This window comes from Betta splendens, chromosome 16 (genome assembly GCF_900634795.4).
Source record: "Betta splendens chromosome 16, fBetSpl5.4, whole genome shotgun sequence".
NCBI lineage: Eukaryota > Metazoa > Chordata > Actinopteri > Anabantiformes > Osphronemidae > Betta > Betta splendens.
The window spans coordinates 5568746-5591194 of NC_040896.2; the positions used below are offsets into that span (position 1 = coordinate 5568746).

The window sequence follows — 22449 nt, forward strand, 5'->3', positions numbered from 1 at the left end:
AGAGGGGAAGCACAACCGAGTATAATGGACATAAACACAAGACTTGGAGGTCAAAGGTCAGAGTAGAATGCAGGCGTTAGGTAGTACCTACAACTAATTTATTTCTGTTTTTTCTTCCAAGATCACATGATCTAATCTAATCTCATATAATCTAATAATAACAACAATATGCAGTTAAGTGCAGGCGGTTAAACTGTTTAATGGTGTCAGCATAATCGAGCACAGTATGAAGGGAAAAACAAAAACTTGCACCTGTTTCCTTTTCGCAGAGACCAAAATGTCCGTTTCTAGAGGATCCTGTAGATGAGGACGCTGTATTAATTTGCACGGCATTGAATTTACGCCGTGAGAGGATTTGGACGCCACAAGTTAATTTTCTGTCATATCCGCATGGATATTTATTTGAGCGGTACTGCTTTTCTCAAGACTCCATAACATATACTAATAATCTCATCCACGCATACATCAGACACATTACCCATCGTGGCCTTGCTCTTACATCCCAGCAGATTCTTTGTGTTGCACTACGATGTTTTGCAAAGGGTAGTTTTCTTATAACACTGGAGATGCTGAGCACATTAGTGAAGTCACTGTTTGTAGAATAGTTCGACCTCAAGCGTTTTCCTTCCCACAAACTCCTCAGAGCCATTACCAGAGGAGTTTCACAGGATTGCAGGTATGTGGTATTTAATTTGTGTTAGTGAGGCTAATCTGAAAAATGATGATCAGTAAATAACATCTTGCTGTGACCTCTGGAAATAAACTTATAAATGTGCAGGTGCACTGACTACTCTTTGTAATGGTCAAAGACTACATCACCAGACTGTAACTGACATGTATTATTTTTTACACCACCAAGATCATATGTGATGCTGTACATATTATCACAAACGTGGAGGCCAAGTGGCCCGGCTCTCGTCATGACTCATGAATATATCGTGAGTCAACCCTAAATAACAGGCTACACTGGGGTAAGTACATGTATGTCCTATACACTTATTTCAAAGCATGCACTACACACTCACAGGAGCACTTCTATGCAGCACTTCTTATAGAAGAGATTGACAGCTTGACGTATTATGTAGGGTGAGATTAAAACCAGAAGATGGCAGTAAAGCAACAATCGGGACGCTGTAAACCCCTAAAGACGAAAAAGAAGCTGTGTTACTGTATAGCGCTTCATCCTAATAATAGACGATCTTTGCTGTAACAGGTATTGACCAGCAGAGGCGCTGTGATAGTTTGTTAGTACCTGTTTCCGCTGTGATCCGGAAGCATAACATAGCATAACGGCTAATGGTTAGCTTTCATTTATTGGTTTTGTCTGGTCTGCTGCCCTGAGTAGTTTATTTCGGTTACCAACGGTTTACAGGAAAGAGGTTTCACCGGAGGAGGCGGATACATGAACACCTGCTGTAACTGGACAGTTAATCTGCGCTAACCTGGTTCAGTCGTTGCATTCGGCTGGTCGCTAGTCTGCTAAAGCTAAAGCTAAAGCAACAACAGCGTCGCTCCAGGCAGCAACAGCAGCAGTTAACGACTTAATCACGTCCTCTTGTAGTCGTTTCGACACGGGTATTGTTAATTACGGTTGTTAATTATTCATTGTGGCTCTTTGACAAAATTTGGCTTCTTGTAAAATCATGTTTGAGGGTTATTAGTAGAAATCTGTCACGTGACCGCTTTTCAATTAGCTAAGAACACAAACTGTTTACAGGGTTAGCATTATTATTGTAACAAAAAGTGTGATTTACATCACTGCTACTTAAGTGTGGCACCAGCTGGCTGCAAAGTTAAATATTACATCGGTTGTGTTCTAAAGTGTAATTTAACTGTTCCACTAACCACTGTCTCTGCTGTGACCTTCGACAGACGTGCTTTTCAGTGTGATGGGAAACCAGCTGGCAGGGATCGCCCCCTCTCAGATCCTTTCTGTAGACAGTTACTTCTCAGACATCCACGACCATGAGTATGACAAGAGTCTGGGCAGCACCCGCTTCTTTAAAGTGGCCCGGGCGAAACACCGCGAGGGCCTGGTGGTGGTCAAAGTCTTTGCCATTCAGGACCCATCTCTGCCTCTGACCAGCTACAAGCAGGAGCTGGAGGAGCTAAAGATCCGACTACACTCCTGCCAAAATTGCTTGTCCTTCCAGAAAACCTCCCTGACAGAAAAAGCTGCCATCTTGTTCCGTCAGTACGTCCGGGACAACTTGTATGACCGCATCAGCACCAGGCCTTTCCTAAACAACGTGGAGAAGCGCTGGCTGGCCTTTCAGATCCTCAACGCTGTTGACCAGGCCCACAAGGCTGGTGTTCGCCATGGAGACATCAAGACAGAGAATGTGATGGTGACCAGCTGGAACTGGGTTCTTCTCACAGACTTTGCCAGCTTCAAACCCACCTACCTGCCCGAGGACAACCCCGCAGACTTCAACTACTTCTTTGACACGTCCCGACGGAGGACGTGCTACATCGCACCAGAGAGATTTGTGGATGGAAGCATGTTCACCACAGAGAACGACCATAACACACCGCTGGTGGACTTGACCAACAACAACCAGAGGAGTCGGGGGGAGCTCAAACAGGCCATGGACATTTTCTCTGCAGGTACAGATGTGGAAAGATTTGATTCTGTATTTGACTTCAGGTGAACTGCCACACGGTGTCAGATGGTGATGGTGGTGTGAAGCTGATAAGGAACCTCAGACAGCAGACTAGAAATCTCATAGTACACAGCTGGTTTCAGCAGAGATTGATTCTCCATTAATTACATACCATACATAGAAATCTTAGAGGAATAAGTGATTGTCAGAATGTTCAGCTCACTTAATAAACATTAATGGAAACAACCCAACTGTGGGCTTTTCAGGCTGTGTGATAGCGGAGTTGTTTACTGAGGGCGTCCCACTCTTCGATCTGTCCCAGCTGCTGGCGTATCGTAAAGGGCTCTTCCAAACAGAGCAGGTTCTAATGAAGATTGAGGACCGGAGCATAAGGGAACTGGTAATGACAACCTGGTTGTCAGCTAAACATTTTACATCCTTAGTCCCGTCCAAAGTGAGATGAACAACTTTTTCACAATACTGTTGTTGTCTTTACGTCTCAGGTTGCTCAGATGGTTCAACGAGTGCCTGAAAAGCGTCTGACAGCGGAGGAGTATCTGAAGCAGCAGAGAGGCCACGCCTTCCCTGACATCTTCTACACCTTCCTGCAGCCGTACATGGCTCAGTTTGCTAAAGAAACGTTCCAGTCTGCTGATGAACGAGTGCTCATTATTCGCAAAGACCTTGACAACATCCTGCACAACTTGAGAGGAGGTGAAAAGCAGGCCTTCTACTGTATGTTGTTACACTATTTCAAGGACACAGAGTGAAACCCTTCATCAAATGCTGTTTCTCCTTCAGGGCCGTTGTCCTCCACAGAACTTAATGAGGCAGTGCTGAGCTCCAGGGAGGAGCAGGGCCTCATTGTGCTGGTATCTGTCATCACCTCCTGCCTGCAGACGCTGCGCTCCTGTGACTCTAAACTGGCAGCGTTGGAACTCATCCTGCACCTGGCTTCACGACTTGCCGTCGAGATCTTGCTGGATCGCATTACACCTTACCTGCTGCACTTCTGTAATGACCCCATGCCTCGTGTGCGTGCTCAGGCTGTGCGAACTCTGGCCAAAGTACTGGCGCTGGTGAAGGATGTGCCGAGAAACGACGTAAACATCTACCCAGAGTACATCCTGCCGGGCATCGCCCACCTGGCCCAGGACGACGCAACCATCGTCAGGCTGGCGTACGCAGGTCAGTGCACATGAGCAGGACGAACGTCTGCACGGTCACTTTGAACAAGCTACAAGCGTTCCTACAAATATAGGTTTTTGTAAAACAGTCATTTTTGTGTAACACTCAGAAAACATCGCTCACCTGGCAGAGAGCGCGCTGCGTTTCCTGGAGCTGGTTCAGGAAAACAACGTGAACACAGAACAGGACCTGAGTGGTGAGGACACAGAGGAGATGCTTCACCCCAACGAAAACTACGACTCAGGTACATGAACTCAAGATGTTGCAGAAATTAATGTGTTTTTGTGAAGCAGATTGAGGCTGACTGTGTGTTGCGGGTTCAGAGTTGCAGGCGCTCCATGAGATGGTGCAGCAGAAGGTGGTGACGCTGTTGAGCGACTCTGAGAACATCGTCAAACAGTCCCTGATGGAGAACGGCATCACGCGTCTGTGTGTCTTCTTCGGTCGACAGAAAGCCAATGACGTTCTGCTGTCTCACATGATCACCTTCCTTAACGACAAGAACGACTGGCATCTGCGAGGAGCCTTCTTTGACAGCATAGTGGGTAAGAACCTGGACAGAGCAGACTCTGTGCCACTTTGTGTGTCTCTGTGAACGTGAGGTGATCTTTGCTTGAGAGTGTGTCTGTCTGTCTCCTCTTCCGATGAAGGTGTGGCAGCATACGTGGGCTGGCAGAGCTCCTCCATATTGAAGCCTCTCCTGCAGCAGGGCCTGAGTGACACTGAGGAGTTTGTCATCTACAAAGCTCTTAATGCTCTCACTTGTATGTGCCAGCTGGGGCTGCTGCAGAAACCTCACATCTACGAGTTTGTCAGTGATATTGGTAAGACCACTGCCTGCCACAATAGAACAAACATGCCGAGGTATTACCATAGTTATAATACAATGATACAATAGCTTGTTATTGTACAATAGAGCAGGACGGAGGGATCTACGACATCTGTGCTGGTACATAACGAGTTTGGTCAGTCGATGGCTACTGTGCTCTGGTGATACTGTCGTTCAGTCAGAGCAGGTGACGCAAAGTAATGATCGCGCTCTCCTTCTCACCACAGCTCCGTTCCTATGTCACCCCAACCTGTGGATCCGCTACGGGGCTGTGGGCTTCATCACTGTGGTCGCACAGCACCTCAACGTGGCTGATGTCTACTGTAAACTGATGCCCCACCTCAACCCCTTTATCACCCAGCCCATTATCCAGGTGAGGCTGTCGTCCTCCGTTTGCTTTACGCTGCTATGACCCACACGTCTGACACGTCTGTCTCTCCCCAGATCGATAAGGAGCTGGTTCTGTTGAGCGTTCTGAAGGAGCCGGTGAGTCGCTCCATATTTGACTACGCCCTCCGCTCCAAAGACATCGCCAGCCTCTTTCGACACCTGCTGCTTAGGCAGAAGAAGCGAGCAGGAACCATCCCAGAATGTCCCACTCCTGATGACCCGGCCATTGCTCAGCTCCTCAAGAAGCTGCTGTCACAGGTGAGAAGCTGGATTAATGAGAGCTGATCATCAAGCAGGAAAAGTCACAAGGAAAATCGTCCTGGCACAAACATCTGACAGTGTAGTGTTCATGGGTTTTATCATGGAGACAAATATGTAGGGGGTTTCTGGAAATGACTCTGTGTGTGTAGTGATCTGAAGAGGGAGGAGGAAATACGCTCCAGGTTCATTCCTGTAAAGTCTGTTAGTATCTGGTCCAATTGTGTGTGAGGGAGGAAAACTGTCCTCCCCTAATCCAAGCTGGAAGTTTAACACCCTTTACGAGACTCCTCCAAATGTTTCCTCAGAATCACAAATTAAATGAAGGTTATGTGTCTTGTTTACTTAAAATTCACACATCGGAGCCAAAAGGTTTTCTGTCAAAACAGTGGATAAAAGCCAAGCTCACAAACACACTGGCTCTAAAGGAAACTGAATCCAAAATGAACTCAATATGCTCATGCGGAGTTTTCAGGAGTAATTTGTGTGGATTTTAAACAGGGGCCTTTGTTAAGGGTCTAGTGGAAAAACGTCAGGCTGGCTTTGCATTTTATTTTGAAGGCCAGTCCGAGCTGGGTTCTGGTCACATTGTAGACGCCTCAGTTTCCTGCCCTTTAGTTCCAACATTTTAATCTCTAGGTTAAAACTCTGAGCCATTGGTCTGGAAGAGGAAGCGGCCTGTTCCTGGACTTGTGACTGGACCACAGGGTCCTTTGTGTCACCAGGCAGTTCTGAAGGCAGAACAAGCTAGGGGCCTCAGTCCTGCCCTGTCAAACATCCGTCGAGCTTCCAGTCATGTTCACTCTTGTTTTCTTAGGGGATGACGGAGGAGGAGGAAGACAAGCTGTTGGCGCTCAAAGACTTCATGCTGAAATCCAACAGGGCCAAAGCCAACATGGGTGAGCAGAGCCACCTGGGAGAGGCGGCTCAGACTGGCGTCATTGACCTGGCTACACTGGGGATCACTGGCCGCCAAGTGGACCTGGTCAAGCCCAAAGTAGAGGCCGAGGACAAAAAAGGTAACACACAACCAGAGGATTCATTCATTCACTTAGCATCAGCTGGACTTGCTGCGATGAACAGAACACGTCAGACCAAACTGTGATGGGACTAGGACTGAATTAAGGTAGAATCAGTGTGTATGGTTTTGGCATTAATTCATTCATTTGTTCATTCATTCATTTTTTTTTACCCTAAAGTCTAGTTTTTGTTGATTGAATTCAGGATGAAGAGGTTAGCTTGAGTAAACTTGAAGACCTTTAGTCAGACCTGAGTTTAGTTTTGGCTGTAGGGAAACTGACGACTTCCTGAAGCTCTGTCTCCAGCATAGATCCCTGCCCTGTGTGTCTCCATGACCGAGACGTGTGCTCCAGCTGCTGTAGCCTCGGGGAATCATACTGATCAGACATTTAAATCTAACATATGAGACTCGGGGTTTCAATACATCTGAATACTCGTTGCAGTGTGACAAATGTGGATATCAAAGCTGTAACATGAAACGTTTTACAGCGTGTTGTGTTTTTATCTTGCTGCAGCGAGGAAGCACACGAAGCAGGACTCCACCATGAACGAGGAATGGAAGAGTATGTTTGGTTCCCAAGAGCCGCCCTCCACTCAGCCCAATGCGGTGAGTCAGGTTCACAGCCATAGGAAGGAAAACATTTGACAGTTTCACAGAGTGATGCAGTTTCTCACTCCAGGCACTTGAGGCCAGAAGATGTTCTGCTCTGAAGCTAAATCAGGAAATGAGCAGGTCAAGCAGGCCTTCCATTTGCTTTTATTGATAAGATAATTACCAGTTAATGTGGTTGACTGGTCAGATGGTGGTTTTATAGACATCACTGCACATTTAGCCTGACTGGACCAACCCAGACGCCTCCCTGTGTAGCTCATAAGGTCACTCAGCCAAGGTAAGAAGCTCTGTTGGTCCTCTTTCTGCAGACCTCTGATGGGCCGGCGAGTCAGACCAGGAGAAGCACCGTGGCTCCGGCCGTCCCCATGCTGCCGTCGGTGCCCAGCGGTCCCACCTACCAACGCCGCATCAACACCTGCAAGGCAGAGCTGCAGCAGCTGGTGCAGCAGAAGAGGGAGCAATGCAACGCAGAGCGCATGGCCAAGCAGATGATGGAGAGCGCAGAGTGGGAGAGTCGCCCTCCTCCCCCGGGTAACGTGGCCCCACAGCCAACGCTGACTCCTTCTGTTGCCGTGCAGATCACGAGACAATCTTCATGTGTTGCAGGTTGGCACCCAAAGGGGCTGCTGGTCGCCCACCTCCATGAACACAAAGCGGCTGTCAACCGAATCAGAGTCTCAGACGAACACTCCATCTTCGCCACAGCATCCAATGACGGCACAGTCAAAGTCTGGGACAGTCAAAAGATGGAGGGCAAAACTACGACCACCAGGTTGTCACTCAGCGCAGTGTGACATGCACCTCCTGGTTTCTACTCCTGTGTCTGACTGTTGCCTGTGCTTCTGCAGGTCAGTGCTGACCTCTCGTGTTGGTGGTCATGTGAAGACACTGTCCTTCTGTCAGGGCTCACATTATTTGGCTGTTGCCTCAGACAACGGATCCATCCAGGTGCTGGCAGTTGAAGCTAGTAAACCACCCAAGTCTCCTAAAGTTCAGCCCTTCCTGTCCAGGTATCAGTCACAGTAATACCTCTCAGTCAATTCTGTTTACATGAATCAAGAAAAAATGAAATCAGACACTACCTTGGGGATTACATAATCAGCCATGTGTCTCCTCCATCAGGACTCTGGACTTACAGGACGACGGCTGCACGGTCGACATCCAACACTTCAACTCTGGTCCTCAGTCGGTGCTGGCTTACGCCACCGTCAACGGCTCACTGATTGGTTGGGACCTTCGCTCCAACTCCAACGCCTGGATGCTCCGCCATGACCTCCGCCTGGGCCTCATCACCTCCTTCACTGTGGACATGCACCAGTGCTGGCTCTGTCTAGGTCTGTTGGTGGCTTCACTCTGAGCTTAAGAAACGGATGCGCCAAGATAAAAAGTAGAATCTCACCACCACCAACCAAATGCAGTCGTCTGAAGAAACAGGGCGGACAGATGCAACCCAGACACATAACGCTTTCGTTCTCGTCTGTTGGTCATGAAATATCTTGAAAGGCATGGAATTCGAATGTAAAAAGAGTTAAAACATTTCCTACCTTCTGCTTCCTTCACAGGTACGAGCAGCGGCACCATGGCCTGCTGGGATATGCGCTTCCAACTGCCCATCTCTAACCACTCCCATCCTGCTCGAGCACGAGTACGACGGCTCCTCATGCATCCTCTCTACCAGTCGTCTGTCATCGCAGGTTTCGCTTTCACACAAGCATGTAAAGACAATGATTTAAAGCTGGTCTCTATGACGACCCGCTCGTCTATCTCTGTCTGTAGCTGTGCAGGGAAATAACGAAGTGTCGATGTGGGATATGGAGACTGGAGATCGGAAGTTCACGCTGTGGGCGAGCTCTGCGCCTCCTCTGTCTGAGATGCAGGTACGTCTGCTGGACACGCAACTCCAGGATGTTACTACGCTCTGCAGTAGCTTTTCCGGCTCTACTGTGTCGCTCTGTAATGTGTGTCTGTGTGTGTGCGCACTTTGCAGCCATCTCCTCACAGTGTTCACGGGATCTACTGCAGCGCTGCTGATGGAAACCCTCTGCTGCTGACGGCTGGATCGGACATGAGGATCAGGTCTAAGCATCACATTTACTACTCCCTCTACTAGGGCTGCAACTAACGATATTTTGATAGTCGATTAATCTGACGATTATTTTTTTCAATTAATCGGATATAAAACATGCAAATTATTATTTGATGTTTTGCTTATTAGAAATCCCTTATCAGGGATTTTTTAACCAAATTTTGATGACTCTTTAAATCTCAAACAAAACACAAAATTAATTAATTAATTAATTAATTAATTAATCATTATCGATTTATTTCCATCATTGATTATTTTCGATTCATTGTTGAAGCCCTACCCTCTACACTCAGTGCAGTGGTTCTCAAAACTAACCCTCAGGCGTGTGTGTGTGGTGGTTTTTTTTAAGGTTCTGGGACCTGGCATATCCAGAAAGATCCTATATTGTTGCCGGAGGAGCCAACGACTCACTGCACTGTCCATCTGTGCTCTACAGCAGGAAGATCATTGAGGGAACTGAAGTAGTACAGGTACACCCTGATTCCAAACCAGAACTAGAACCACTTTTCCAAGCAGTAAAAAGAAAGCCCTGGGACGTTGATGGAACCATTTATTAAGTATGTATATGTGGGTATGTGTCTTTGCAGGAGATCCACAGTAAGCAGAAGAGCGGTGTGGTGGAGGACTCGCCGCGTCGTGGCCCAGAATCCCTCCCTGTGGGACACCATGACATCATCACAGACATCGCCACCTTCCAGACGACGCAGGGCTTCATTGTCACCTCATCCAGAGATGGAATCGTCAAAGTGTGGAAGTGAACAGATGCTTCAGCGGACATCTGTGGAACAGGTTGCAGGTCCACCTGCATGTGGATAAACAAGCCTTACATGGAAAACAAAAGTCAGAGGAGCCGTAATTTAGAGTTTGTGAAGGATCAAATGATGTTTTTAATGTAGACGGTTGAAACGCATCAGACCAATTAAACCCGTGTTCCACTTGACACGGAGCAGGTTAATCTAAATGTGGTACCAGACTGAACTGGGCCTTTACCTGAAAATTACCAATGCATGTACTGAATTAAAGAGTAATTATTACATCAAGGTCGTTGACATGACTCCTACTGTCGCTTTTCCTCCTTTGTTTTGTGCTTGTACATATTTTATTTGAAATATAATGTAAAGTTTAACCTGTAACTTGTAGAAATGTTTCCAACTGCAGATGAAACGTGTGATCTTTGTTTGTGCATCTGTCAGATAAAAGCGGCTTCAGTGTCCTTCTGTTTTCATTTGTATGTAGATTCAGTATGGTGTTTTTTGGTACATGTACATCTCTGTGATTTTGTTTTTTTAAGTTTTTATGCAAATGCTTCTGTCGTCTAAGTAACAGACCGATAACATGAGATGTTTAATGGAAACAGGAACCTAAAGGTATTTACTGGAATTGGTTATATTTGTGTAAAGTGCTGCCCCAATGATGTCACAGTGATGAAATGACAGTCAAGTTCAGACCAACATAAAACCAGGCTGTTCCCCTGCAGCGACTGTCTGCATCCCTGGCGTCACTTCTAGCCTGTGGCTGTGGTGCTTTCAGTTGCTGAGCGCTGGTTAGGCCTCAGTTGTCAACAAATAACAGAGCTTTTTTATAGTCTTTATTTTTTGTATGAAGCACAGTTAGTCACTGAAAGCCTGACACATCCAAGCTGCAGCAGAAGACAGAGAACATGACCTTCAAGGCTCAAACAGGGACGGGAGCTGGTCTGCAGCCACTTCATGTTGGAGTAGATACTACAGAACTCACCAACCACAAATTATCACTGCTGCACAACAAGTTCAACACTTATCCAGGACTACAAAGAATCTGTGAAGTTGTAATCTAATGTTGACAGGATGAAGTTCAAAGCAAATGATTGTCAGAGTTACATCACATAAACAGACGAGTCCTATCAAACACAACCGTACTCTTGGTTTGGTCAACAGTCCAACTGACTCCTTCAACACAACAGGAACCTGTCCTTAAACAAACAAAACAAGCACCTGAGGGAAACAGGAGGGGCCTGAGGGAAACAGGAGGGGGTGGAAGGAAACAGGAGGGGGTGGAAGGAAACAGGAGGGGGTGGAAGGAAACAGGAGGGGCCTGAAGGACACAGGAGGGGCCGGAAGGAAACAGGAGGGGCCGGAAGGAAACAGGAGGGGCCAGAAGGAAACAGGAGGGGCCGACTGGCAAACTGATGCACATTAATAGAGTGTTGCTGAAAACATTGTGTTTCCAAACAAATGACCTGTGATCAATGCCTTTGATAAAAGGCTAGAGGTTTAGATAAAATGCTAAACTTGTGAATACTTTCATTACCGAAACCGTTTGGTGCACATCTAACTTCCATCCCTGGATCTGGAGTCGTCCTCATCGACTCCTGGTCAGGCAGAGGTTCTCACAGTCCTCCTGCGTCTTGAAGCGGTTTGCGTTGCCGTGGCAACCGCTGTACCAGAAGCGAGAACATTCATTCTGCTCGGTGTCGAAGAACCACATCATGGTGTAGTTCTGGCAGGTGCCGGGGTCCTGCTGCTGGAAACACGCCTCTGGAAGGAGACAGAGAGGAGCGTCTCAGGAGAAGCGAAGGAACACAAGGAACGATGCGGTGGAACAGGAGGTGTGACGACGCACGGCCGAAGGCTCAGGAGAAGCCAGAAGCTGGACGCCACATGACGCAATGATGAATGTGTTCCTGTGTTGAATTTTACCTTTGGAGGCGAAGCTGGGCAGCTGTGGCTTCAGCAGGACGCTTGGATCTGAGCAGACACAGTCAGTGTTACTCAACAACACGTCATCAACATCATGAAAAAACATTTTAACACCTTAAACTGTGTTTAGTCGGACAAAGCAGGCAAAATGTCATTAGACACAAACACTGCAAAGTAGGTGAGAGGTCAGGTTCCTCAGACAGGACTTACTATGGGTGACACACGTGGAGAAACATTCATTCTCCGTTTTAAAGCGGTTGGCGTTTCCGCCACAGCCGCCGAACCAGAACGGAGAGCATGCACCGAGGCGCGTGTCAAAGAACCAAAGCTGGACAAAGTCATCACACTGGGAACCAGCGTCAACACCCAGCTGACACCGGGCTGAAAGCAGAACACACACGTTCAGATGCAAACATGCAGACGTGTGGAGCATGCGCTCAGACCACGGACCAAGGTGAGGACCAGGGTTCTGGTTCAGGCTGGACCCAGAACGGAGGAGAGCGCTTTCATTCACATATTCCAGGACTGCTGCTGTGTTGGTTCAGCTCCTGGCTGTGTGTGCGTTACCGTCCAGATTGACAGAGACGAATCTCTGAGCGTCGATGGTGTCCAGCTGGATCTGGGTCTGTCCTCCTGTGTGCGCCTGGAAGCCTTCCTCCTCCTCCTCCTCCTCGTCCTGCTGCCGCCGCCCTTGGGCCTGTCTGGACAGGCAGCAGCAACACACTCACTCATCCTTCATCATCAGTCCAAGCGATTACTGTACATCTCTCATCTTTCTTCCTTTCTGCACATGATTATTGTTAAAGTTGTATAAAAATCTAAGAAATTTACCCCGAGGTGATGGTTTGTCCTCCCTGCTGATCGGTCAGCTGATCACAGGTCTGCCTTAGTGACGGAGCAGGATACGTGTTGATTCCCTCTGAAACAAGATGGAAACATTCAGAACCAGTAAGGGCAGAAGTGCAGCCGCGTTGACAACTAACGGACTCACTGTTGAGCGCCGACAGGAAGAGTCTGAAGAAGCGCTGGGCGAATCCCTGCTCGTGGGCCTTCAGCGTCTCCACGTGGATCAGGTGCTGCTGCACCGGCAGACTGGCCAGCTGCTCCGTCTGTCTGCGGCTGTAGCCATCGCCCACCGTCACCACGAACAGCGCTACACCCTCACACTGGGCTTTCTGGGAGACATAGTGCAGCTTGTCCAGGTCCGTGTGCGTCGTCTGGGAGCCCACCACCACCATCAGGGCCCTCTTCCTTCGGGGATGTCGGGCCTTGAGCAGCACCTCAGTCAGGGCCACCTCCAGGGTCTGGCCCAGCATGGACGAGCCTCCCAGCTGCTGCATCTTCTTTATCTGGCTCCTCATTTGGTCTTGGTTCTGGTAGGTCTGCAGACCAAACTCCACCTTGGCTCGGCTGCTCTGCTGGATCACAGCTACCCGGGCCTGGCTGCCCGGCCGGCTGGGCTGCTGGCTCACGGCCAGCTGCTCCACCACAGAGCCCAGCAGCTGCTGGATGCCAGCGTACTCATCTGACTGCATCTCCCTGGAGCTGTCGGCCACAATGGCCAGGTCCACATCCACCTCCAGAGGCTGCGGGGGCGTCTGGATGAAGGCGCACTGCTCTGTGCGCTGGCACGGGTCTAATGAAACAGCGGCGCCAACCTGCTCAACATTCTGTGTTTCTAGGGCTGGACAGATTTTCCGTTAAATGATCCATGTGGGACTCTCACCGTAACAGATTGCACAGTTGCTAACCCTCCTCAGGTCTGCGGCCATGTCTCTCCCCAGCACCCTGAAGATGGAGCCCCCCGAGTCGTCGACCTGAGAGACACAGCAGCTGTACTGAGTCTGGTCTCCAACAACGATCCAATACAGGCTGGACACCAACGCGTGAGCGTCAACATCTATCTACTAGTCAAGCTACTAGTGTCTGGGAACAACACATCCAGATGTTCACAGCAGCAGCTTTGCTAGTTCGAGTCTCACCCTCACCAGGCTTTCATCTAGCTTTTTCCTACCTCCAAGGCTCGACTGATATCGGGAGCGTTCCTCAGGGAGATGACTGCTGGGACAACGTTGAGAGCCCGGTACAACATGGTGGCAGTAACCACGTCTTCAACATCCTGCGTGGACCCAGCAGACAGGAAGACGGCCACCCTCCTCATTAAGGCGCCTGCTCGGGTGTGTTTGAGAACGTTCTGAGCCACAAACAGCATGGTCGCCCCCAGATGGCGCCTGTTGGACGTCCTCTCCAAGGCCACGTTCCGCACAGCCTCCATCAGCTGCTTCTTGCGCCGGTAGTCGTGGAAGCGAATCAGGTACTTGGTGTAGGTGCTGAACGCCACCACGGCGACCCGGGCCCCGGTCGGACAGTTGCTCTCAGCGATGGAGAGGTCATGCAGCATGTGGAGGAGAGCAGAGCGCTGCCTCTCGAAGGAGGCTGGCGTCACATCCTCAGACATGTCCAGAGCAAACACCAGCTCAGTGGGGACGGCCGGGCACGCGGACCGCTCTGCAAACCAGCGAAGAAGAGCGAGGCTGCTAATTCAGGACCTTTACATACAAGCGCTTAGCGTTTGCTAAGAAAGAAATCCAACTGCATCTAACTGTGGTTGCTACACTGACATTTCCAAACATTTCACAATCTCACTTCTACCAAAAATCAGGAAAGGAAAAGAGCCAGATGTCATGAAGAATTTGTGCTGCTCAGCTCTGTGCTGGTGATGACTGAGCTCACACATCAACACACACTTGTGTTTGCCAGCGAACATTTGAAAACGTGGACTGTCCCGACCTGAACTGAGCTGCTAACGGCCCCAAACTGGATCCACACATCAGCCCAAAAGCACCATTACTACTGCAGTGACACGTTTAGACCCAGTATTAACTGAAGTGAGGAGCAGAGCTGTGGACTGACTGGAGAAGCATGAAGGCAGCAGATGTGGGAGGGTTACACAACCGATTAAGCTCATCCAACATCAACATGTACTGAGGCTGTAGGAGGGCTTCTCTGCTGTACTCACCGAGCCACTGCCACAGTTACTAATGGAGATACATACCAGGAGAACAGGCTGCAGGAGGACACACAACCATTAGACTCTTTGAGTTTAACCTTTAAAGGAGCAAAGACTGGAGGCCAGTCTGGAATCTCACCACAGTTGTCTCTGATGTAGGTGATCAGCTCACACTCCTAACGACAGAAGAGCTGTGTTAACACTCGGGACTGCATTAGCATTGTTTGCATCATGGCTGAGCAGACGTTGCGGTGGACTTACGGTCTTGGCCTTTCCTCCGGGAGGACCTCTGGGACCCTGAGGAACAACCGCACAATTCCAAGGAATATGAGGTTCAGTGGTTCTGACCCACTTTAAACACTCAGCAGCATTTATGTGCTTAGTGTGACTTCTAGACGGTATATTGACCCCTCACCCACTCACCCTGTGTCCTGGATGTCCTGGTTCTCCAGACACGCCTGACTCTCCTGGCCTGCCGGAGTTTCCCTGCATCAGTCAGAGCAGAAAAAAGCCTCAGTGAAGACAAGTCAAATGTGAGAGCACCGGTCAGTCGCCACTCACCTGTGTCCCCTGGTTCCCTTTGGGTCCAGGGAATCCTTTAGGGCCCTGCAGGCCGCTCTCTCCCTGAACACAAACAGAGCAGAACCTCTCAACATTTCAACTGTGTCCGTTTTCTTCCAAACCTCTCAGTTGCCAGTTGAAGGATTAGAGCAATAAACAAATGTACAGTCTGGCCATCGTCTCTTATCTGCCGGCTCCAAAAGCATTTGGACTAATGCCAAAGTACAGAACAGAACTTGAGCCTTTTCTTAACAAATGACCGTCCTGTAAACACAGCCAATGCATTTCCTGCCTGTGTCTGCAAGAGTTCAGTGTGTTCCAACGTGGTCCAATGTAAACATCACAGGACCTTCAACGAGTTAACACTTCAGACATGTATGAAAGCTGAGTGATTTCATCGAGAAGGAATGTGAATGAACAAACAGCCTTACAGTGAAGGATCAGACTCATTCTAAAGCTCTGCTGTGAGGAACCAACCCAGCACCGGGCTGGTACCAGGTGATCCAGGTGCTGACTCACCGTCAGTCCAGGGTAACCGGGGAAGCCTGGGTCTCCCTGAAGGGCGGAGAGACGACAGCGTGAGCTGAAGCAGCCAGGTCAGTGGAGCAGGTTTCTCCTTACCCGGGTGATTTACCTTTGCACCTTTGCTTCCGGCAGGTCCGTGACCATCTTTCCCATCGTGACCCTGAATCAGAGAGCATGTTCTCAGGGACTGCAGGACATTCAGCTGACTGTGGTGAAGTGAGGTACTTACGGGCAGCCCGCTGGGTCCCTGTGGTCCCGGTTCCCCTTTGCTCCCCGGTTCTCCTGGTTGTCCCTTTAACCACAAACCTGGCTTTATTTCTGAGTCATATTACTTCTAACTTCTGAACCTTTACTGGTCAACTGTAGTTACAGAACAGTGGCTGGTAATAATCTCATCACATCTGGTAAACTGATTCTTCCTGTGAGCGGTTTTGGTTTCTCATGAACTCCAACCTGCTCTTGTTCTGACTTGGTGCTGATGTAAGGACTTGACACAAACCTTAGGTCCAACAGTCCCACGGCGTCCGCTCAGTCCTGGGTTTCCAGGTGTTCCAGGTCCACCCTGCAGGAGGAGCAGATTCACAGCACACCTGAACGGTTAGTACATGCTTCATCTCACCACACTAATTTGTTCTCAGTAGGGGGCGACAACAGCTGCTGACGTCCAGATCAGATTTCTGACACAGTTATTCAACAACCGCCACTCGCGGCTCATAAACACAGATTCTCGCAGTTCTGCTCTGATTTGGTCCAGTGCACTTCCTGTGAACACTCAAATCAAAACAAATCTCCAGATATTTAAACCATTTCCAGGAGGAAACAGTTCTGATGCTGGTCCAGAAACCAGATGAGTTCCAGATGTCAGTAAAATCATCTGTCACCGTCTCCAGGATTTGTGGCACTCGGTGATTAAGGCGTCAAATATGACAACCACAAAATTAGCAAGAGCTCCCCACAGTCAGTAGGGATTAGCCTCAACCTGTGGAGGCTTTACAATCTTGAGGATCTGCTGACAGAGATGACGCTTTCACTTCACTGGAAAAAACAAAAAGGAGACTTTTGGTTTCTGCTGAGAGTAAATCTGAATGTTCTGACCCTGATTCCGAAGAACTCTACCACTGGACCTGATCACACGTCACTCACCAGTGAATGTGTCTTCATGTTACGTCTTCTGTTCAAGCTGTTTTGTAAATGTGAAGGAGATGCACTGACCTGAGGTCCAGGGAGTCCGGGGGCTCCTCTAGGTCCAGGTTGACCTCCGATCCCTCTGGGACCCTGCAGAGATCGCATGGACAAAAATGCTCATACGCTATGACACTGTGTGGACAGGAAGCGAGCTGACCTGAGGATTCATTTGAATCTTCGTGTTGGTCCGCCTGAAGACTCACCTGTTGACCTGAAGCGCCGGCGCTACCTGCGGTTCCTGGTTCTCCTGCTGCTCCAGATGCCCCCTGCAGAGACACTTTAATAAGGGTTCTGAGATAAAGCCTGCAGCACTGAGTGCTGATGGAGTTTCTGACCCACCTCCTGGCCGTCGGGTCCTCTTCTTCCATCTGGACCCTGTGCAGAGGTAAGGCCTGGATGTTATCATCCTAACATTGATCATCAGCAGTTTTTGCAGCAATAAACAACGCACCTGGTTTCCTTCGACTCCACTCTCACCTGATCGACCGTCCTGTCCAGGTACACCCTGTGGATGCAGATACACACAGCTCACAGGTCACAGCTCAGCAATGAAATTTGCTGCTAGGACAAACACAGAACCTCAGTCCAATTCTTCGGAGCCAATGAACCCATTTGAAGAAGGAACAACAATAGCTTATAAATCCAAATTTAAGACGATATGTTCAGCACTGATTTAACATTGAGACCATTGAATGATATCGTCTCCAGGCCTCCGCTGCCGATGAAGAGTTTGCTTCAGCTGAGCAGGATATCCCTGCTCTGACCTGTGCTGTTTCTCACCGGTGAACCCGGGTTGCCAGGCTCTCCCTTGGCTCCTGGTGTGGTGTTGTCAGCCCCTGGTTCACCCTAATGGACAAAAGAGAAAGATGCAGTCAGAGATAAATGTCCAGCTGTGCTCCGGCTGTGCTGGTCTGGTCTGAGGACACCAAACATGTTTGATCATGACGGATGCTGTGCATTAAATGAATGAGCTTTAGCTTCCTTGTAAAAATCTTTCCCAGGACAGTTCTGTGTATTTCCATCAACCTCTCATGTTCTGTTTGCTTAATGTGATCCTGAAACTGATGACACCCTCTATAAACATGACACGAATCTGTTGTACACAATGAAATGACTTTGTTTAATTCTCATTTTCTTATTACTTCCTGTTGATGACAGCATCGTGGTCAGAGTCAGAGAAATCACAGTTGCAGCATCTTAGCATTCTTTGTGTTTGAGTGAGAAGCATATTAATTATCAGCAGTGATGAGCAGGGTTGTTGGGGTTTCATTAACATCTATCTCAAAGTTTCCACTTTGGTTTGTCTTAATGTGTTAATGGAAAACGTGTCAAACCAGAAGAAAACGCCTGAGTCCAGGATCCAATCACTGGTTCGTGGGCAACATTGGACCTATATTCCCTGAACTTACTGTATCTTGAGGCTGAAAACCACCTCGAGCACCATAGGCTGCTCTACAAATGTCAGGACCTCAATCATTTCCCCTGCTTAAAAAGAATAACCAATTATTGTTTAGTCCAGGCATTGTGGTTTGTCTGAGGGATCAGGACAGATGTGTTATCTGAAAGATTCTAATCGCGTGTTGTTTAGAATTTCACAGTTGTAGTTGTGAAAACTTTAAATGTATAGACTTGGTTTTTGGATTTGGGTTTAACTGAGCAAAGTCTAAATCATCTGCATAGCAGAATCCCACAATGAAGCTCCAGTTCCAGTCAGCACGACTGATCTATGATAAAGCTGCATTTATCATACGAATGTGATCACATGAAGGCACCTTTTACCTTTTACCTGAAACTCATTTAGAAGCAAAACACTTGACTCATTTCCTAACATGTTCTGTCGATTGGCTGCATCACAGCCGTCAGGCCTGTTCTGACACAACCACAGATAAAGAACTACGAGGGCAGAGACGAGAGCAGATAACCCTAACCCTATATAAGTGACTGCTCCTACACTCAGCAGTGAGCAACTAGTCAAGTCCTTAGATTGAACAGAAGTGATTTCACGTATTTCACTGTTCATCTTATTTATGCTGATGAGTTACTGAGGCTGTGGAACAAAAAGCGGCTCAAAATGTGTGTTGAGTCTGACTTACTGGGTCTCCTCTCAGTCCTGGTTGTCCCCTCACACCCAGCTCCCCTCTGATACCTGGGATCCCCTGAGGACAATAAATTAACCTGTCAATCATCAAGCAGCCAAAGTTCAGAGGTCAGCGGGCCCCTGAGCGTCGCTCCATCATCAGAGGGTCTCACTGAATGGGCAACGAAGCTGAAGGGGAATTCCACATTTAATCATTATCACTTGAACAGGTGCAGTGTGATTTAAATGCTGCATGTAAAAATAAATACAAACTCAACTAAATGTGCTTAATTAACACAATGAGCCCACAATATTTAAAATTTGAACTTCATCAACCTGCTGACTGTGATAGTTGATAAATGCTGTGCTGCAGCGTGTTGGTCAGAAACCGGACGCTGCTTCACTGCAGACAATGGCTGTGTGTAGGTGGGCTTTGTCTATTTACCGGGTTTCCTGCGTCTCCTCTTTGTCCTCGAGCTCCACCCAGTCCAGTTGCTCCCTGTAAGCAAAAACAAGAGCAGCACAGAATCAGTCCACTGGACACACCTTCTCATTTCCCCATCTGATCCTGCTGCCATTTCCTTGTCTGCTGTGTGCATGGAGCATGGAGGTGGTCAAACATCCCCACTGTAGATAAACTTCAACAACCCTGATGATGGTCCTGAGGCTGGGACTCGGCTCCCAGGAGCTGCTGTAATGCTGCCCAGCACAACATTCAATACTTGATTAGAACTTCCTGTTGAGTGGCTTTAATCAAAGCAGCGATCGGCTCTCCTGATAAGCGGCGGAGGCCGTTTTAGTCTATGTACTTGCGGAAATAATTACTCAACAAGACGATAAGCGACTGGAGACAAACTGTCTGTTGTGTGGATTTCTTTCTTGCAAGAGAGAAGGAGACTGAAAAAAACACATAGCCACATAAGCACTAAGCTGTCGCTGGGCCAGCTACAAGCATCCACATCCGATGAGGCATCCATAACTGTGTGCAGCTGCGGGTTCCTCTTTCAGTCAACTGGAGCACTAGTATATGTACACATTACAGGGCTGCAGCTGGTTCAGACAGTAATGCTGTGTGAGACAGAAGTCCACCCGTCATCCCAGAGGTTAAAGGACACACCTGCTCTCCGTTGACTCCGTCCAGTCCGTCTTCTCCATTTTCTCCCTGTGGAAGAGAAACAGGCATCAGCGGACTTCCTTTCCTCTATCCTCTAGTCGGACCCCATTTGCTCCGTTAAACAGGTTTGTAATTTCTGCAGGACCGACTCACTCACCGTGTTCCCTCGGAGGCCTCGGTTTCCCTGCGGACACAAACAAAGTTACCACATCACGCTGCTTCTATCGCATCACAGGCTTCATTATCATTCACCCGTAGAGGAAGCTGGGCTCAGTCATGCTGTACCTTCAGACCTCGGAGCCCAGGACAACCCTGAATGCCCTGGGGTCCACTCGGTCCAGGATGCCCTCGATCGCCCTGCAAGGAACAAAAGTAAAGTGAGAGGATGCGGCACATGGAGTCCAGCCAGGAGGAGACCATGATTCACCACCCTTATCTCCACTGACTCAGAGCCAGTCTGCATGTTCTCCTTTCATCAGAGCAGCAAAACTGGAATAATTAGACAGAAAGAAAGCAGAAATAAGAACTTACAGCGCTGCCCTCCTCTCCGGGGAAGCCAGGGTATCCTTTCTGCCCGGACTGGCCCTGGTCGTACAACAGAACCAAAGTCAGTCATGTCTAATATCACCGTGAAAATGTGATCTAATTTGTTAAAAGCACACTGACCTGGTTGTGCAGACATAATGTAAAGCTGAGAGATATGTGTGTGAGGCTCTAAGGGACCGTGTTTTAGCAGCATTCTCCTTCTCTGACACTGGTTTAAACTGTTTCGTTTGTTTCAGATGTCTGGGAGTCTTCAACTCCAAAGAGTCACACATGGTTTTTATTTAAAAACTATGTCACGTGCAAACTCATTAATCAAGCTGAGGTTATTGCGAAACTGTAATTTAAAGTCCAGATGTAAATGCTGCTTTGTGTAGAGACTTTAACATACAGCAGTTAAAACTAGCTCAACCTCAGGCAGATGAATACACCAGGATGTGTATTGATAGTCTCAGTACCTTTCCCCTGAAATGACTTTTGTCACCTTTCAGCTGCTCTTTGTTTTATGAAGTCACAGTTGACGTTGCGTTACGTTGTACTTATTAATGCGTGTTTTCAGTAATCACCTTTGTCCCCGACGGGCCCCAGGAGCCCCGGATGCCTTCATGTCCTGAACACTTGCACATGACGTTGCAACACTCCCGATCCGACACCGCGTCCTGCAAAGACACAGCACCCAATGATTCATGCGTACGCAGTTCAGACGTTTCTAAAGAACCCATTCACATACACACACTGACTCCTAAACTCCAATTGCTCCGTTCTGCACTAATCCACCGCAGTGTTTCTCTGTGCACGTTGAAACGTCTCAAATCTGTACTAAACTGAAATGAAAGTCTTTGTCTTTTGTCATGAGCTGAACCTACATATTTTTAACACATCCCTGAGGTGTCAGAAAGTTATGCAGGCAAAAATAACCTACAATCTGTTTCAGGACAGTGCTGGCAACGCTCTGCATGCCGATGCTGAGGGGGAGCTTGTAGCCGAATCCGCGACCAAACTCCACAGCCTGCAGTTGGGCAGAGTCATGCACCCCCTCCAGCGCCACAACCAGCAGCATGCTGACCCCTGCCAGAGCAACAAATGCACAATGTTGGTCTAATTCCCGAGAAAAGAGTCTCATTATGAAATTCACAATGGGCTCATGCTTGATCTCTGCTCGATCAGTTTTTACCAGACTGACGCAGCTCCTCTGATTCTTGCTCCAGTTTCATGACATCCTCATCAAGTCCATCTGAGAAAATCAGCAGCACCTGTTGGCCAAGGATTCAGGTGTTTTATTGTTTTACTGTTAATAGGCCATACGCACATCCAATGCTATAAAGCCAATTAAGTGTTCTTCTCTAGTCAGGGCTTTGTGCTACAGCTTTGACTCACCTTTACACCAGCTCTGGACTGGACCTTGAACTTGTCCTTGAAGGATTCAAGTAGGGCAGTGTTGAAATACATGGGCCCCTTTACACTCAGGGTCATAACTTTCCTCAACACTTCCTCGCTGTAGCCCTCAAATTTGAAGTCATCCAGAGATCGTCCATCTTGACTCAGTATTCGGTAGGCGAGATTTGTTTTAACAGGTGCAGAGCCACCGCAGCAAAGACCTGAAACTGAGGAAACATATTGCGCAATCTCTGGCAGGTAGGTCTGGAGCTTGTTGTGGCCACTCATCAGCGCGTCACCGTTTCTTCGAGTAATATCGAATCCCATGGCGATGTCAATGGAGCAACCTGCAGAAAAGACAGAGGCAATTCACCTTGTAGGCGATCAACATG

The 22449-nt window shown here is 48.3% G+C and overlaps 2 protein-coding genes across 4 annotated transcripts in view; one reads left to right on the forward strand and one right to left on the reverse strand.

Annotated features, from left to right (window-relative positions):
- Window positions 1–1159: 1159 nt before the first annotated feature.
- On the forward strand, window positions 1160–10200 carry pik3r4 (phosphoinositide-3-kinase, regulatory subunit 4). Of its 3 annotated transcripts, none has more exons than XM_029128774.3 (21): window positions 1160–1299; window positions 1873–2607; window positions 2870–3003; window positions 3107–3317; window positions 3405–3791; window positions 3901–4035; window positions 4115–4336; window positions 4442–4615; window positions 4848–4993; window positions 5065–5268; window positions 6086–6287; window positions 6804–6895; window positions 7210–7432; window positions 7508–7673; window positions 7750–7911; window positions 8024–8235; window positions 8464–8595; window positions 8678–8778; window positions 8889–8977; window positions 9337–9457; window positions 9575–10200. In XM_029128774.3, exons 2-21 carry the CDS (start codon window positions 1890–1892, stop codon window positions 9743–9745), a joined length of 4002 nt encoding a protein of 1333 aa, XP_028984607.1. In that variant the 5' UTR covers window positions 1160–1299; window positions 1873–1889; the 3' UTR covers window positions 9746–10200. The 3 variants fall into 3 exon arrangements, with proteins under 3 accessions (XP_028984607.1, XP_028984605.1, XP_028984606.1); XM_029128772.3 differs by having other exon boundaries at window positions 1294–1415; XM_029128773.1 differs by lacking the exon at window positions 1160–1299 and adding an exon at window positions 1306–1575.
- A 353-nt stretch (window positions 10201–10553) lies between these two features.
- The window catches only part of col6a4a (collagen, type VI, alpha 4a), a 30686-nt gene continuing 18790 nt past the window's right edge, over window positions 10554–22449 (reverse strand). Inside the window, exons 13-44 of the mRNA XM_029128760.3 lie at window positions 22058–22404; window positions 21855–21933; window positions 21603–21748; window positions 21247–21339; window positions 20669–20722; window positions 20423–20494; window positions 20295–20321; window positions 20141–20185; window positions 19469–19522; window positions 19040–19102; window positions 17727–17792; window positions 17398–17451; window positions 17286–17321; window positions 17150–17212; window positions 16974–17036; window positions 16261–16323; window positions 15991–16053; window positions 15871–15921; window positions 15756–15791; window positions 15237–15299; window positions 15099–15161; window positions 14937–14972; window positions 14815–14851; window positions 14721–14732; window positions 13680–14173; window positions 13392–13482; window positions 12657–13301; window positions 12497–12584; window positions 12233–12366; window positions 11876–12046; window positions 11666–11713; window positions 10554–11503 (exon numbers count right to left, since the gene is read on the reverse strand). Coding sequence (XP_028984593.1) covers window positions 11328–11503; window positions 11666–11713; window positions 11876–12046; window positions 12233–12366; window positions 12497–12584; window positions 12657–13301; window positions 13392–13482; window positions 13680–14173; window positions 14721–14732; window positions 14815–14851; window positions 14937–14972; window positions 15099–15161; window positions 15237–15299; window positions 15756–15791; window positions 15871–15921; window positions 15991–16053; window positions 16261–16323; window positions 16974–17036; window positions 17150–17212; window positions 17286–17321; window positions 17398–17451; window positions 17727–17792; window positions 19040–19102; window positions 19469–19522; window positions 20141–20185; window positions 20295–20321; window positions 20423–20494; window positions 20669–20722; window positions 21247–21339; window positions 21603–21748; window positions 21855–21933; window positions 22058–22404 — 3533 coding nt within the window. The 3' untranslated portion in view covers window positions 10554–11327. The remainder of the gene's footprint in view (window positions 11504–11665; window positions 11714–11875; window positions 12047–12232; window positions 12367–12496; window positions 12585–12656; window positions 13302–13391; window positions 13483–13679; window positions 14174–14720; window positions 14733–14814; window positions 14852–14936; window positions 14973–15098; window positions 15162–15236; window positions 15300–15755; window positions 15792–15870; window positions 15922–15990; window positions 16054–16260; window positions 16324–16973; window positions 17037–17149; window positions 17213–17285; window positions 17322–17397; window positions 17452–17726; window positions 17793–19039; window positions 19103–19468; window positions 19523–20140; window positions 20186–20294; window positions 20322–20422; window positions 20495–20668; window positions 20723–21246; window positions 21340–21602; window positions 21749–21854; window positions 21934–22057; window positions 22405–22449) is intronic.